The sequence below is a fragment of the Schistocerca gregaria genome, chromosome 1 (assembly GCF_023897955.1).
Source record: "Schistocerca gregaria isolate iqSchGreg1 chromosome 1, iqSchGreg1.2, whole genome shotgun sequence".
Classification (NCBI taxonomy): Eukaryota; Metazoa; Arthropoda; class Insecta; order Orthoptera; family Acrididae; genus Schistocerca; species Schistocerca gregaria.
The window spans coordinates 384516221-384533303 of record NC_064920.1 but is presented as its reverse complement, the minus strand read 5'-3'; the positions used below and the strand labels follow the sequence as shown (position 1 = coordinate 384533303).

Below are 17083 nucleotides of genomic sequence, written 5' to 3'. Positions count from 1 at the left end.
AGTTGTACGGAACAACCTATCACAACATTTACGTGCGACACATCTTCCTAAAGACGAAACCAGAATTTCGGAAACCGTTTTTCACTGTCGTTTTTACATGTCGCCTGGAAAACGCTGTTATAGTTCATGATTTAGTCAGCACGATCGCTATTTCTCTTTAATTAGAAGAGGTATGAACAGATTCAGTCTAATAGTTCTACTTATCCTTCACTGTACAGAAGGCCACTCCTTCCATATGAGCCGAAAGTTTTTAAAAAGAAGAAGAAACTTGACAGCCCGAGCACGTTTCAAAACCGGTTGCATTTACATGGGAGCGAAAACCGATTGTGGGATTGGAAAACCGGCAACCATAAGCGTTAAGCGGATTTCCAGAATCGATTTTTAAGTGCTTACATGACCACCCAGAATTGGGAAACCGGTTTACGAAATCCGGTTCTGGGAGCCAAATGTAAATGAGGTGTATGGTAGTTAGCTGTTCGAGCTGTGGTGAGGGTTTATCTGTACAAGTTTTCGATATATATGGAAGCACGTTTACGATGTGACGTTGTGATGTGTCTTCGCATTGAAGAAGCTCTCTGTATTGTTGTTGTTTATGTTATGTTTTGAGCGCGGGAGAATGAGGTGCAGTGCATGGGTAATGTGTTGATTGTGCTTGACAGCTGACACTGCATCAACGTTTTGTAATAGTGACACCGAAATGTTTGAAATTACGTGCAGTACTACACTCTTTACTGTTGGGGCCTTTCCCATGGTGTTCGTCTTGGAGGAAAATGATAAAAACAAAATTATCGCCCAAATGATCCAGGTAATTTGACATGTCATATTTGTAGTGAAACCGCATTAGTCGTAAGATGATATTTATTTGCAATTTGATGATTGCCGTACACTGAACATTTATACTGTGCGTTTGGAATCCAGCTATAGTGTTAAAATACGTTCTTGCATACATCTAACTTCACCAAACATAAATACTGTAGGACGTAGTATAACAAATTATATTATGTACGTAACATTGCCGTCTGTGATACAACGTATATTATGTAGAGACCACCTTCTTACTAAATATAGATGTTAACATGATGTCTGCTATCATAAATGTAAGGATCAAAAGTTTATGATACTCAAGCTTAGGCTGCCACATTTTGAGAGATATCTGCATGGTGTAAGGATGAAGCGATAGTTAACCACAGTATCTCCCTACTGAGATTATGGAGGCATCGAGTGGTAGATGAGCACATAAACAAGTGATGGATCATGGTATCCCAGTTTATGAACTGTCTTTCTAATTCACGTATACAACGTGTGTGTCTTTGTACTCAGATGAACTAATGTTTGCAATCTGTGTTACAGAGCTTATTCACCACTCACTGTCTCCACAGTTTGGTAAATGGCTACCTTTTGCTCATTTCATTATCATTATTTTGCCTAGAAACTTGTAGTATTGTAACCTAAAAAAAGTTCATGTGGTAGAGAGCTGCCCATCCTCTCACTGTAGTACGCAAAAAAATGTGGTATGTTTATTAAGAAACAGCACCTGTTACTTAGTAGCTACAAAATTCAGTGCCAAATGTCTGAAAATTACAGTCAAAACAATTTTGATGATCAGAAGAGCATTTCTGGAAGTTGTGAGGCACTACCATAAACAAATCCTATCTCAGGGCTTCTCATAAAATTTGAACACTGTTCAGTCATATTTCGAGGCTGTCAGTGGTATAAAAATTAGTGTTAAAAGAAAGTTAAATTAGTTTTCCAAATGTTCCTGCTTCTTTTTATTTGTTTATATGACCATTGAACATTTTGACAATAGTGTGATACAAGCCAGGAAATACATTATAGAAGATGTAATTGCTTATAAATTATGTAAAGAATATTATAGTTGTACAAAGAAAAATATTTGCATATACAGGTTGTTTCACAATTTCTACCACAGGCTTCTAGTGATTGTAGAAGAGGCTTAGTGGTTAAAGTTTTGATAAGTGACCTATGTCCAGAAATAAAATAAGTTTGATGACAAGATCTCTTTCAAATTGCCATCTTCATGGTGGAGACCTATGTGCCTTACAGCAGTTGATCCACCTGGTGACCACACTGTTCATGTTGCAAGGTGTATCGGTGATGCGTACTTACATGACCATGGTCCACAAACTCGGTTGTGTGCCAAATAATTTCTATTCCTGCCAGAACTCGTGCAAGGGAATCAAATTCCAACTATACAGGAGTCTTATACACAACTCTTCATACTGCCCCATAAGAAAAAATTGAGAGAGTTAATTCAGACAATCATGATGGACAGGGAGTTGGTCCAGCTCAAGCTATCCACCTTTCACTGTACATTTACTTCAGATGTTCAAGAATGCCAGGTGCAAAATGTGCACATGTGCCCTCATATTGGAACATCATTTGCTGATGGAATGATGGTGGCAAATCTTCCAATAACTCCACCAGTACCTTCAATAGGAATGTCAGATATAAAGGACCTGTTAGTGCTACAGAAGAATGTACGACCCAGTAAGATGACCATCAATGATACTGGCTGATATATTGGTACTGAAAAATTACTGAAATTCACTTAAATTTGTGGCATGAGGTGTTTTGTCATCCTGGGTGTAGCTGTTTCAACAATTATCAGCCTCCTTGGTGAAATGAGCTTTATCTGTAAAAAGAAAGTAGAATGGAAACTCAGGCATGATGCAGAAACTGCTAACAGAAATCGACTCATAGCAGAAAATCTGCCAGTCAATGCATTCATGTTATGTCAGTGGTATGGGTGAATTCGATGTATGTGCAGAACGTGCCAGATACTCACGTGGGGCACATCCATTACATGGGCAATGTTTCAGGTGCTCGTTTCAGATTCTCGTCTATGTGATGGACGTCTTCTTTAAAGTTGAGAGTACAGCTTATCAGTGGAGCACCACAGTCAACCCCCCCCCCCCCATTCCCCCCCCCCCCCCCCCCCCCTAGTTGTGAATGCACCAGTTGCTAGCAGCTGTTGTTGTACTCGGATGCAAATGGTATGTGATGGACTCAGACCATCAAGAAAACATCATTTATACATTATATTCTGCTTCACCATAAATTATGAACATCTCTGTGTGCTCTTCAAATGTGCACACTGCCATTGTGTGTTGTCTCGGTTGTCCTTATGGCTTAAAGACAGAATGACAAGAGAGCAAAATGTTGAAGTAGGCACATTGTATCAGGGGACTGACACTGGTACTCTCTTCTCAGTTTGTGTGCATGCTATGAAGCGATATTTGAGAGTGATCCGATCTTCGAATGTATTTTATATTCAGATGATCCATCTCTGAACATGGGTTCCTTGTCAAGATTTGATCTACTGAGTCCCCTCTATAGTCTCTAGAAGCCTGTAGTAGGAATTGTGAAATACCACATGTTTGAAAAACCACATGGTACAGGTGTGTGGAAATAAAGTCTCGTCAAAGAAACCATCCCAGCATTTGCCTCAGTGATTAGGAAAACAATGGAAAGGCATAATCTGGATGGTTGGACAGAGATGTAAAAACTACTGACAGGAACCACTGTTCACTACCTGCCACTATTTCATGAAAACCTGCTGCCCACGCCAATGTGTATTACATTTGATGTGGTAATATCAGTGGCAATAGTAGGAAGCCCCTCATCACAGCTAACAACAAAATGGAACTTATCACAGCACCACTTGATGTCATATTTGAACTACCTTTCTTCTCCCATTGCCAGTGATGATTGTTCTCTGAAGAAGAAGTACCTCCAGAAAAAGGAGAAGAAGAAACAAATGCAGCTGTAATTTATTTTTGAATGTGACAACACTTCATATCCTTTATGTTGTGGGGAGGCTCATTGTAAAAAATAAATAAATATAAAATAATAATATTCTTGCACTTGTTGGGTACTTATTTTCCACATTAACATTATTCCTGTTCCTAGTTTTGTAAGCATGTATTTTTCGGCTGAAATTGGGTAAATGTTGATGCTTTAAGAAAATAATGGCCTTATATACACTGTGTTAAAAGTAAGTTATCCATGGTTTGTGAGGTGATAGTATGGACCAAAACAAAATGAAAATGATCAGTATACACAAGTTCTAAAATGGATATCTTAAGTGGTATGAACACTTCCTCATCTTAGCTGCTGTGAAACACATCTCATCTACGGCAAGATCTTTGCTATTACTAACAACCTACAGAATTCAGTAAACAAATGACGACACAGCCCTCTGTTATTGTTCATGGGTACATCATGCAGTAAACATCTGTTAGTGTTGTGACTGTAAACCATATCCACGGTTGTGTGGAATCATTTTGTGTTTTACAAGCTTTTGTGAAGTGGTTTTACATCATAGTTTTAACTTTGCACTTACCAGTAGCTGAAGAAGCAAGGAATGAGTACCGATTTTCAATTAATATATGGGCAAGAATTATTGCTGATAGCCAAATAGCACCCTACATATTGCCAAACAGGTTGACTGGTGCAAGGTATCTTCACTTCCTATTGAATAAGTTACCGGTCCTCCTAGAGGTGGTACCATTTTAACAGTGGCTGGAGATGCAATTAATGCATGTGGAACATGAGCCCATTTTCTCTAAAATGTCTCAGAACACCTCATACAACAATTCAGTGGGTGATGGATTGCCTAGAGATGTCCAGTACATTGGTCAGCTTGTTTCTCCAACCATAATCTGTTGAGTATTTGTTTGTGGAGACACACGAAACCTTTGATGTATGCAAACTCCATTACTGACTTCAGACACTAGAGGAATGTGTTAGCAATGGCTGCCACCACCTCTGTGACCAACATGGAGTTTTCCGGAGGGTGCATGATTACTTAAGACATCTTCCAGAAGTGTGGCTTACTATGAATGTACACCATATTGAGCATCTCCTCTGGCAATGACTCAGAAGTGCAGGTCATTTATAGTAGCAAACAGATAACATTAGAAACTATGCCATTTCACAGTAACAGAATGTGTTCTCATTTCTTTACTCCATTCTACAGGTTGTTTGTGATAGCAAAGAGCTTGCAGTAAAAGAGATGTATTTCACAGTAGTGAAGCTGAAAAGGTATTCATAGATCTTAAGGTATGCATTTTAGGACCCATGTTTACTGGACTTTCTTCTGACTTTGGCCCATATTACTGTTTCTCAGGATATGGAACACTTTTTTTTAGCACCCTGTATCAGCAATGCTGGGATTGTTAATATCTGGGGAACTTTAAATTTGTTTCTACGAGAATTACTAGAAAATATTTTTGTGCTACATCTTGTGGCTTTCAGTTGATGCTGTAATAACCATGGTATATGCACATTTATAGTACAACAGCAGACCAGAATGCAGTAAGTTAAATATGGGTATGTGAGGCCTTAGTACATTTTTAATAAAATGTCTTCATTTATAGTACTAGGCATTTTCCTCATAATGAATAGTGTGTTACAGCCTGAGTTTGAGTAAATCTTGTTGTGGTTGTGGTCTTCACTCTGAAGACTGATCTGATGTGGCTCTGCATGCTTATCTATCCTGAGCAAGCCTCTTAAATCTGATTTGTGTGGTTTTTCCAAGTCATGTATCTGTCCTGTACCACATCCAGCAATCTGTATCTTTTGAGCTGAATTTCCAACATTAAGTCTAAAGCTATCAGTGTGAACTACTCTGCTGGCATGTACCTGCAGATACATTGTTTTGCTTCCATTTATAAATATATTGTTGCTATAGAAATATTTATTTGCCTTTTCATTGCTCAGAGAGAGTTGTGTTTGAAGCTCATTAATGATGTAACAGCAAGTAATAAGACAAGCATAGTCAGCATAACTCCTCCAACAACATTTAGGTCTTTTATGTAAACGATGAAAATAAATGATCCAGATACTGAAATCTGTTCTCTACTTAAAGGGGTCTAAGACAGGTATTGAAAACAATGTTATCGGTTTTATATTGCACAGGGTTGCAGCCAGGTGAGAATTATTTAGGGAACTGGTTTAAAAAAATTATTTCAAATACCTCGGTCAAATCTTTGCAAGTTCTCTCCCAGAGCAACTTCGGTTGTGTCTGCATGACACAAGCTGCCTGCCTTTCATAATCAAGGCAGTTCTCTTTAGTTAAAGCTGCTGACAAGAGACACCTTGAGCCCTCTAAAACTGCTAGCAAATTCACGCCATTCAACTTAATATGATCATTCAATTTTAAATCACTCCGAATGCGTACTCCCAGATAATTTATGGAATTAACTGCTTCCAGTTGCTGACCTGCTATTTTGTAGCTAAATGATAAGGGATCTATCTTTCTATGTATTCGCAGCACATTACACTTGTCTACATTGAGATTCAATTGCCATTCCCTGCACCATGCGTCAATTCGCTGCAGACCCTCCTGCATTTCAGTAAATTTTCCATTGTTACAACCTCTCAATACACCACAGCATCATCTGCAAAAAGCCACAGTGAACTTCCGATGTCATCCACAAGGTCATTTATGTATATTGTGAATAGCAACGGTCCTATGACACTCCCCTGCGGCACACCTGAAATCACTCTTACTTTGGAAGACTTCTCTCAATTGAGAATGACATGCTGCATTCTGTTATCTAGGAACTCTTCAATCCGATCACACAATTGGTCTGATAGTCCATATGCTCTTACTTTGTTCATTAAACGACTGTGGGGAACTGTCTCGATGTTAGAGATATAGGTCTATAGTTCTGCACATCTGTTCGACATCCCTTCTTGAAAATGGGGATGACCTGTGCCCTTTTCCAATCCTTTGGAACGCTACACTCTTGTAGAGATGTACGGACACCGCTGCAAGAAGGGGGGGGGGGGGCAAGTTCCTTCATGTACTCTGTGTAAAATCGAACTGGCATCCCATCAGGTCCAGCGGCCTTTCTTCTTTTGAGCGGTTTTAATTGTTTCTCTATCCCTCTGTCGTCTATTTCGATATCTACCATTTTGTCATCTGTGCGACAATCTAGAGAAGGAACTACAGTGCAGTCTTCCTCTGTGAAACAGCTTTGGAAAAAGACATTTAGTAAGTCGGCCTTTAGTGTGTCATCCTCTGTTTCAGTACCATTTTGGTCACAGAGTGTCTGGACATTTTGTTTTGATCCACCTACCGCTTTGACATAGGCCAAAATTTCTTAGGATTTTCTGCCAAGTCAGTACATAGAACTTTACTTTCGAATTCATTGAATGCCTCTCGCATAGCTCTCCTCACACTACATTTCGCTTCGCGTAATTTTTGTTTGTCTGCAAGGCTTTGGCTATGTTTATGTTTGCTGTGAAGTTTCCTTTGCTTCCGCAGCAGTTTTCTAACTCGGTTGTTGTACCATGGTGGCTCTTTTCCATCTTACGATCTTGCTTGGCACATACTCTTCTAACGCATATTGTACGATGGTTTTGAACTTTGTCCACTGATCCTCAACACTATCTGTACTTGAGACAAAACTTTTACGTTGAGCCGTCAGGTACTCTGTAATCTGCTTTTTGTCACTTTTGCTAAACTGAAAAATCTTCCTACCTTTTTTTAATATTTCTATTTACGGCTGAAATCATTGATGCAGTAACCGCTTTATGATCGCTGATTCCCAGTTCTGCGTTAACTGTTCGAGTCTGTTTGTCACCAGAAGGTCTAATATGTTGTCGCGACAAGTCCGTTCTCTGTTTAACTGCTCAAGGTAGTTTTCAGATAAAGCACTTTAAAAAAATTCACTGGATTCTTTGTCCCTGCCACCTTTTATGAATGTTTGAGTCTCCCAGTCTATATCCGGCAAATTAACATCTCCACCCAGAACTATAACATGGTGGGGAAATCTACTCGAAATATTTTCCAAATTATCCTTCAGGTGCTCAGCCACAACAGCTGCTGAGCCAGGGGGCCTATAGAGACATCCAATTACCATGTCTGAGCCTGCTTTAACTGCGACCTTCACCCAAATTATTTCACATTTTGGATCTCCATCAATTTCCTTTGATACTATTGCACTTCTTATCGCTATAAACACACCTCCCCCTTCACTGTCCAGCCTGTCTCTGCGGTATACATTCCAATCTGAGTTTAGGATTTCATTACTATTTACGTCTGGTTTCAGCCAATTTTCTGTCCCTAGTAGAATATGGGTATTGTGACCGTTTATTAATAAGAGCAGTTCTGGGACCTTTCTATAGACGCTTCTGCAGTTTACTATTAGCACATTAATATTGTTATTCCCTGTTGCATTTTGCCACCTCTACCTTGCTGCGTCTCGGCAGGCATCTTGTCGGGCCTAGGGAGGGAATTCTCTAACCTAAAAAACCCACATGTGCACTACACACGTACTCCACTACCCTTGTAGCTGCTTCTGGCATGTTGTGCACGCCTGAACTATTCAGGGGGACCCTACATTTCTCCACCTGATAGCGGAGGTCGAGAAATTTTCACTCCAGATCTCCGCAGAATCGTCTGAGCCTCTGGTTTAAGCCTTCTACTCAGCTCCAAACCAGAGGACCGCGATCGGTTCTGGGAACGATACTACAAATAGTTAGCTCAGATTCCACCCTGCGAGTGAGGTTTTCCGCCTTCACCAATTCCGCCAACCGCCTGTACGAATGGAGGGTGACCTCTGAATCCAGATGGCAGGAGTCATTGGTACCGACATGAGCAACAATTTGCAGTCGGGTGCACCCAGTGCTCTCTATTGCCGCCGTCAGCGCCTCCTCCACATGTCGGACGAGACCCCCGGCAAGCAGACAGAGTGAACACTGGCCTTCTTCCTCGACTTTTCCACTATTTCCCAAAGGGAAAGGCACACCAAAAAGACTGTTGGAAAGTTAGCTTTTGATCAGCAAGGTCTTTGTCAAAAATAGACAACTTACACACACACACACACACACACACACACACACACACACACACACACACACACACACACACACACATAACCACGGTCTCTGGCAGCTGGGGCCAGTATGGAACCGTAATTTAAGGTGTCTTTTATTACCTTCCTTCTATAATGAACTTACTTTACTCTCTTTAAGCATTCAGGAAAAATATCTTCTTCCAGAGTTACTTTTATTAATAAAGCAAATGGTCCTACTGTATAACATTTACACTGAAGAACCAAAGAAATTGGTACACCTGCCTAATATCGTATAGGGTCCCCGTGAGCATGCAGAAGTGCTACAACATGACATGGCATACACTTGACTAATGTCTGAACTAGTACTGGAGGGAACTGACACCATTAATCATACAGGGCTGTCCACAAATCTATGAGAGTATGAGGGGTGAAGATCTTTTCTGAACAGCATGTTGTAAGGCACCCCAGGCACACGGACGTCTGAGTCACAGCTCTTGTACAAGATAAGTAATTTAAGTAGTAATAAACTGTTTTTTAACACTTTAAACTAATTTATTACGTTAATTATAGTGCTCTGCAAGCATACCATTAAAGGTTTTTGTCTTACTCGCGTATTTTCACAGTAATCACGTAAAGTTCATTTTGTTTACATATCGCGGCCAGGCCGAACTTTTGAGTTTTCAGATTAAACTTCATACCGCAATCTTAAGTGCATTTACTGATAGTTTAGTGTGCTAAATACGTTTGCTGCCCCTTTATATCTGTAGAGTATCGTCATCTCTTAAGTAATTTCCAGTAAAAAACTTCTGAACCACTGTTTACATAGTCGCGAGTAGGCCTAATTTTTCGTACACGTATTTTCATTGTTTTCCGGTAACTTAATTGTCTTTCTGTCACTAAAATAGATTTGTACCATGAGTGTAAAGTGCCTGACGTGCCGTAGGATCGTTAGCTCCGGGGTCTGGTGTGATGGATGTAGTAACTTTTTTCATTGGGGCGACTGTAGTGGCGTGGGAATTGGGAAAATGAGCGAGACTCATCAGTGGTTCTGTAGGCTATGCAGTAGAGATAGGAAGATTGTGGAACAGGAGGGGAAAATTGCTGCCCTTCAGGCTGAGTTAGATGAGGCTAGGCGAGAACTGGGCAGGTTAAGGGGGGAGAAGGGTAAACAGGGGTGGGAAGTGGCAACAGGCATGAGGAACAGGCCAAGAAATTCTTCTGACCGCTTTGTTATTAATGTACAAAATAGGTTTGACCTGTTGCCTCAGTCAGAAACTGATGAGCCTCTCACAGAAGTAGATGTACACAGGGCTCAACAAGCCTTCAGCAGCAAATTGATTAAGAATGTAGGGAAGTCTGCAAAGAGAAAGAAAGTCTTGTTGCTAGGTAGTTCGCATGCTAGGGGTGTGGGCCAACTTCTGCAGGATGAATTAGGGTTGGATTACCAGGTCACAAGTTTTTTCAAACCTAGTGCTGAACTTGGGCAGGTTACAGAGGATTTAGGTTCACTATGTAAAGGTTTTACTAAGGAAGACACCGTGGTTATTGTGGGTGGGCCGGGCAACAGTATTGACAGAGATCCGGGGTACAGCATAAAGTGTGACCTGGCAAAGATTGCATCGGCATCGAATCATACCAGTGTTGGGTTTGTGTCGGTTCTGGAGCGCCACGACCGACCTCATTTGACCTCTTCTGTCAGGAGAGTTAATTTGGAGTTGGAACGGCTACTTGGATCTGGTGCAGGGTCACACATTGGTGTGGTTCCTGTTGATTCACTCTGTAGGTGGGACTATACTAGACATGGCCTACACCTCAACAGGAAAGGGAAGGGTAAACTGGCTGGGCTGATAGCAGGAAATTTAAAGGGGGGAGGAACTACATCTCATGGTGGAAACTCTTTTTTAGTGTAAGATCAGTGTCCAGTGGGAAACTCAGCCAGGCAAGTACTAAAGATGTTAAAAAAGTTCAAGATACTCACAAAAGTAAAGTGAAAAATACTGTTAGTATATTTCATCAAAATATTGGGGGCTTGAAGAATAAAATTGATGAGCTTCTGCTTTGTTTAGAAGAAATAGAAACCAAGAATGTAATAGATATACTATGCCTGTCTGAGCATCACATTGTCACTGATATGCAAAAGGTTAGCATCAATGGGTACAAATTAGCTGCACATGTAGGTAGAGATAATATGATGAGAGGAGGAGTTGCCATATATGTCAAAAGCTTCCACAGTGCAAAAAATTTAGAAACTAAAAAATTTTGTGTAGAGCAACATATGGAAGCATGTGCCACTGAACTTAAACTAAAGGATGGCACTTTCATAATTGTAACAGTGTATAGGTCCCCCTCAGGGAATTTCCAGCTATTTCTGGAAAACTTGGATGCTTTGTTGTGCTATCTGTCAGACAGGGGGAAGCAAATTATCATTTGTGGGGATTTCAATGTTGATTCCCTGAAAGAGTGTAATAGGAAGAATGACCTTTTAGTATTACTCAGTTCTTTCAATTTGAGCTCCGTCATTGATTTTCCTACTCGGATAACAAAGAACAGCAGTACATTGATAGATAACTTTTTTATAGACCAAGATAAGTTTAGGGACATAAATGCTTATCCTGTTGAGAATGGTCTTTCAGATCATAGTGCACAGCTTGTTACAGTACATGACATAGCTCCATGCAGTATAATAAATCAGACTTTCAAAGCAGTGCGTTCAATTAACAATATAAATATTGCAAACTTTAGGGAAAGCCTACAGCAGCTAGACTGGGATGAAGTGTATAAGGAACCCGATGCAAACTTGAAATATAACTTATTTCACAATACATTTTTAAGGGTATTTGAAAATTGTTTTCCCAAGAAAATAGTTAAACATAATTCCAAGAAAACATATAAAAAACCTTGGCTAACTAAAGGAATAAGAATATCTTGCAACCGCAAAAGAGAACTGTATCTAACAGCAAGATGGAGTACTGACCCCAAAATTGTTCAATATTATAAAAACTATTGTGCGGTACTAAGAAAAGTTATTAAAAAGTCCAGAAGCATGTGTATCATGTCTGAGATCAGTAACTCTGATAATAAAATTAAAGCAATTTGGAATATTATTGAAAGGGAAACAGGGCAACCAAGAGCACAGGAAGACTTTAGTGCAATAAAATTGAATGACAAGTGCACTAACAAACAATCAGAAATTGAAAATATTTTGAATAATCATTTTTTAAATGTTGTGGAGAAAATAGGATCTAGATCTTCACTAGAAGAGGCAAGGCTATTAATAGAAGAGGCCATACCTGCACAGTTTAAAACAGCTGTAATTCCACCAACCTCTCCCTCTGAAATCAGTAAAATAATAAACTCACTGAAAAGTAAGAGCTCTTACGGAAGTGATGGCATTTCCAGCAAAGTACTTAAAGCTTGTTCCCCACAGATAAGTAGAATTCTCAGCCACGTATGTAATAGCTCTTTGGAGCAGGGTGTTTTCCCTGATAGACTGAAATATGCCATTGTAAAACCATTGCATAAAAAGGGGGATATGTCGGATGTCAACAACTACCGCCCAATCTCTCTTCTGACAGCTCTATCAAAAATTTTTGAGAAAGTAATGTATTCAAGAGTAGCCTCCCATATTTGTAAAAATAAAGTACTAACAAAATGTCAGTTTGGTTTTCAGAAAGGCTTTTCAACAGAAAATGCTATATATGCTTTCACTGATCAAATATTAAATGCTCTGAATAACCGGACATCACCCATTGGTATTTTTTGTGATCTCTCAAAGGCCTTTGATTGTGTAAATCATGGAATTCTTTTAGATAAGCTAAATCATTATGGTTTGAGTGGGGCAGTGCACAAATGGTTTAATTCATACTTAACTGGAAGAATGCAGAAAGTTGAAATAAGTGTTTCGTGTAATGTTAAAACAGCTGATTCCTCAAACTGGGGTGCTATCAAGCACGGGGTCCCACAGGGTTCGGTCTTAGGTCCTTTACTGTTCTTGATATACATTAATGACTTACCATTCCACATTGATGAAGATGCAAAGTTAGTTCTTTTTGCTGATGATACAAGTATAGTAATAACATCCAAAAACCAAGAACTAAGTGATGTAATTGTAAATGATGTTTTTCACAAAATTATTAAGTGGTTCTCAGCAAACGGACTCTCTTTAAATTTTGATAAAACACAGTATATACAGTTCCGTACAGTAAATGGCACAACTCCAGTAATAAATATAGAATTTGAACAGAAGTCTGTAGCTAAGGTAGAATTTTCAAAATTTTTAGGTGTGTCCATTGATGAGAGGTTAAACTGGAAGCAACACATTGATGGTCTGCTGAAACGTCTGAGTTCAGCTACGTATGCTATTAGGGTTATTGCAAATTTTGGTGATAAGAATCTCAGTAAATTAGCTTACTATGCCTACTTTCATTCACTGCTTTCGTATGGCATCATATTCTGGGGTAATTCATCGTTGAGTAGAAAAGTATTCATTGCACAAAAACGTGTAATCAGAATAATTGCTGGAGCCCACCCACGGTCATCCTGCAGATATCTATTTAAGGATCTAGGGATCCTCACAGTAACCTCACAGTATATATATTCCCTTATGAAATTTGTTGATAATAATCCAACCCAATTCAAAAGTAATAGCAGTGTGCATACCTATAACACCAGGAGAAAGGATGATCTTCACTATGCAGGGTTAAATCTGACTTTGGCACAGAAAGGGGTAAATTATGCTGCCACAAAAGTCTTTGGGCACCTACCAAACAGCATCAAAAGCCTGACAGATAGCCAACTAACATTTAAAAATAAATTAAAAGAATTTCTAGATGACAACTCCTTCTACTCATTGGCTGAATTTTTAGATATAAAGTAAAAAAAAAAACAAAAAAAAGAAAAAACAAAAAAAAAAAAAAAAAAAAAAAAACTTAATCATTAGTGTCATGCAATATTTTGTGTAATGTAATTTCTTGTACAGACATCTTTTATTAACCTGACACGTTCCACATCATTACGAAGTGTCGTATTCATGATCTATGGAACAAGTATTAATCTAATCTAATCTAATCTAAGCTCAATAATGTTCATGTCTGGGGAGTTTGGTGGTCAGCAGAAGTGTTCAGACTCGGAAGAGTCTTCCTGGAGCCACTCTGTAGCAATTCTGGACTTTTGGGGTGTCGCAGTGTCCTGCTGGAATTGCCCACGTCAGTCGGAATGCACAATGGACAGGTGATCAGACAGGATGCTTACGCATGTGTCACCTCACAGAGTCATTTAGAAGTATCATGGCTCCCATATCATTTCAACTGCACACGCCCCACACCATTACAGATCCTCCACCAGCTTGAACAGTCCCCTGCTGACATGCAGAGTCTATGGATTCATGAGGTTGTCTCCATACCCGTACACGTCCATCCACTCGATACAAGTTGCAACGAGACTTGTCTGACCAGGCAATATATTCCCAATCATCAACAGTCCAATGTCGGTGTTGACGGACCCAGGTGAGGAGTAAACCGTTGTGTCGTGCAGTAATCAAGGGTACACGAGTGGGTCTTTGGTTCCAAAAGCCGATATCAATGTTTCATTAGGTGGTTCACAGGTTGACACTTGTTGGTGGCCCAGCATTGAAACCTGCAGCACTTTGTGGAAGGGTTGCACTTCTGTCACATTGAACAGTTCTCTTCAATCATCATTGGTCCCATTCTTGCAGGATCTTTTTCTGGCCACAGTGATGTTGGAGATTTGATGTTTTACCGGATCCATGATATTCACTGTACACTTGTGAAATGGTGATGCATGAAAATCCCCACTTCGTCGCTACCTCGGAGATACTATGTCCCAACATTTGTGCGCAAACTGTAACTCCATGCTGAAACTCACTAAATCTTGATAATTGGCCATTGTAGCAGCTGTAACCGATCTAACAAATGTGTCGACACTTGTCTTATATAGGCGTTGCTGACCGTAGTGCTGTATTCTGCCTGTTTATGTATCTCTGTGTTTGAAGACGCATGCCTATACCAGTTTATTTGGTGCTTCAGTGTATAAATTTTTAATTACATTAGAAATACCATTGCTACTCTTAGCTTTTGAAAGTTTTATTATTTTTACTATTTCATACTTATCTATTGGAAACAGAACCGTCTATCGTACATCCTCTCCGGTGCTTCTATTTTTAGGCGAAACCCACTGTTTCCTTGCTTTCTTACTTATGGGACACATTGGTCCCATAGATGCCTCGCGATGTTTTAAACCAAAAATCCAAATAAATTAGTTCCACTCTCAACTATAGTTTGATGCAGAATGTAATACTTTTTGCTGCTATTGGACAATTACGTGTGTTGTATCCGTCTACAAAATTTAACTGAATTGATCTTCAGTACTGCCACATGTTATTGCAAAACTCTGTCTGTAGCATAAAAAATTCCCAGACATATTCTAAGTTGAAATATAATAACCTGTCTGGAATGAAACTACATTTCTTAGGACACCCAGTCTAGTTTCAGAGAGCTCCAGTTTCTCTTTGGCACTTTCAGAAGCAATGAACTGGATTTCTTGTTCCCGTAATATTTAATGTGGTATCAAAAATATCTAAAATTAAAAACTAAACTCCTTCTGAACAGGCCTCAGAAGCCCCAACAGTACCTATGGACCACTGTGTCAACCCCAGCCAATATGTGTCACTAAATGTGGTCAGTACACTGCTCTTGTGGCCATTGTCAGTTTTTCTAACTGGTGCCGCTACTTCTCAGTCAAGCAGCTCCCCAGTTGGCCTCAAAAGGGCTGAGTACACCATGTTTTCAAACAGCACTCGGCAGACCCATACGGTCACCCATTCAGGTACTAATCAAGCCCCAGATCGCTTAACTTTGATGATCTGACGGGAACTGGTGTCACCACTTGGCAAGGCCATCGCTATCTAAAATGTCTATAAAGGAAATATGTATGATTGAAGTACTTATCTTGGCAAATTGACATAGCACTTATTGTCAGGAATATAGCAATTCATAAGTTTGGAGGATAATCTTCTGTGGGCTTTGAAATAATTTTGGGTGTGCCTAATGGAAAAGTGATATGAGTATAATTTCAAACAGTGGAAAATCCAGGGTGGAAAGTAATGACATTGTGAAAAGGAAAGTTGCCACTCATCATATAGTGTAGATGATGAGTCGCAGATAGGCACAACAAAAAGACTGTCACAAATGTAGCATTCAGCCAGTAAGGCCGTTGTCAACATTAGACAACACACACGTACAGACTCACATAGACGCAAGTGGACCACCCTGTTGCTGAGTGCGCTGCCAAACGTGACATCGTTCATTTCAGTGACTGCTTCATAGCCTGTGCCATATGGATCCTTCCCACCAACACCAGCTTTTCTGAATTGCATAGATGGGAACTTTCCGTGCTATATATCCTATGTTCCCATAACCCTCCTGGCCTCAACCTTCGTTAGTCATTGTCCTCTGCCATCCAGCCCCTTCTCTGTTCCCATTCCAGCACTACTCAGACCTCATTCCTCCATTGCATTGAGTCTTTTTTACTTCTCTCATTTTCTGCTATCTTCCCCCCCCCCCCCCCCCTTTTCTCTCCACCTCTCTGCTGCCCTCCCTAACCTCCCGACTGCACGTAGCTGCCCTGTCCTATTTCCACCTCATCCCTGCTTGTTCCCTAACGGCACATCACTGTCCCCCACCCGTACCATACAATCCTCCCTCCCCACCACAGCGTCCTCCTTACCTCCACCCAGTCGTCACTCCCATCGTGCACTGGTGCTGCTGCTTGCAACGTGGCCTCAGTTGCCTGAGACTGCAGTCATGTTTGTGTGAGTTACGTTTGTGTGAGTGTGTATGTGTGTGTTTGATATCTAATTTTGACAAAGCCTTACTTGCCGAGAACTGTATTTGTGGCAGTCTATCTGCAACTCAGCATCTCCACTATATGGTGAGTGGCAACTTTGCTTTTCAGAATATTGCTACAAGTATAATTTCTTGTGTTACATATTAATGACTCAGCGATCATTGGCTCTTGCCAATTTTTTGTACTTGGTCCCATTCTCTGTGTGTTGTAATGTCTTCAGTCCTAGATGTACTATTTGCCTGATACAAAAGATGCCAATTAGCTCAGAATTTAAAGAAGCATAAATCTGTACATGTCACAAAATGTAAACTTGTCCTAGTCTCTGTGGGCAAGCATCAGCTTGTGGCTTACATAGAAAAGATTGTCAGTTAACTCAACAAAACACATTTCAT

At 40.1% G+C, this 17083-nt stretch overlaps 1 protein-coding gene across 8 annotated transcripts in view; it reads left to right on the top strand.

Moving 5' to 3' along the window:
- The first annotated feature begins 478 nt into the window (after positions 1-478).
- Positions 479-17083, top strand: part of LOC126348631 (telomeric repeat-binding factor 2-interacting protein 1-like) — a 183681-nt gene continuing 167076 nt past the window's right edge. For 4 of the 8 annotated variants that reach the window (XM_050002371.1, XM_050002372.1, XM_050002373.1 and 1 more), the window contains exon 1: positions 481-805. In XM_050002371.1, coding sequence (XP_049858328.1) covers positions 698-805 — 108 coding nt within the window. In that variant the 5' untranslated portion in view covers positions 481-697. Of the gene's footprint in view, positions 806-17083 lie in introns of all 8 variants that reach the window. The other 4 variants (XM_050002374.1, XM_050002376.1, XM_050002375.1 and 1 more) reach the window with 3 other exon arrangements.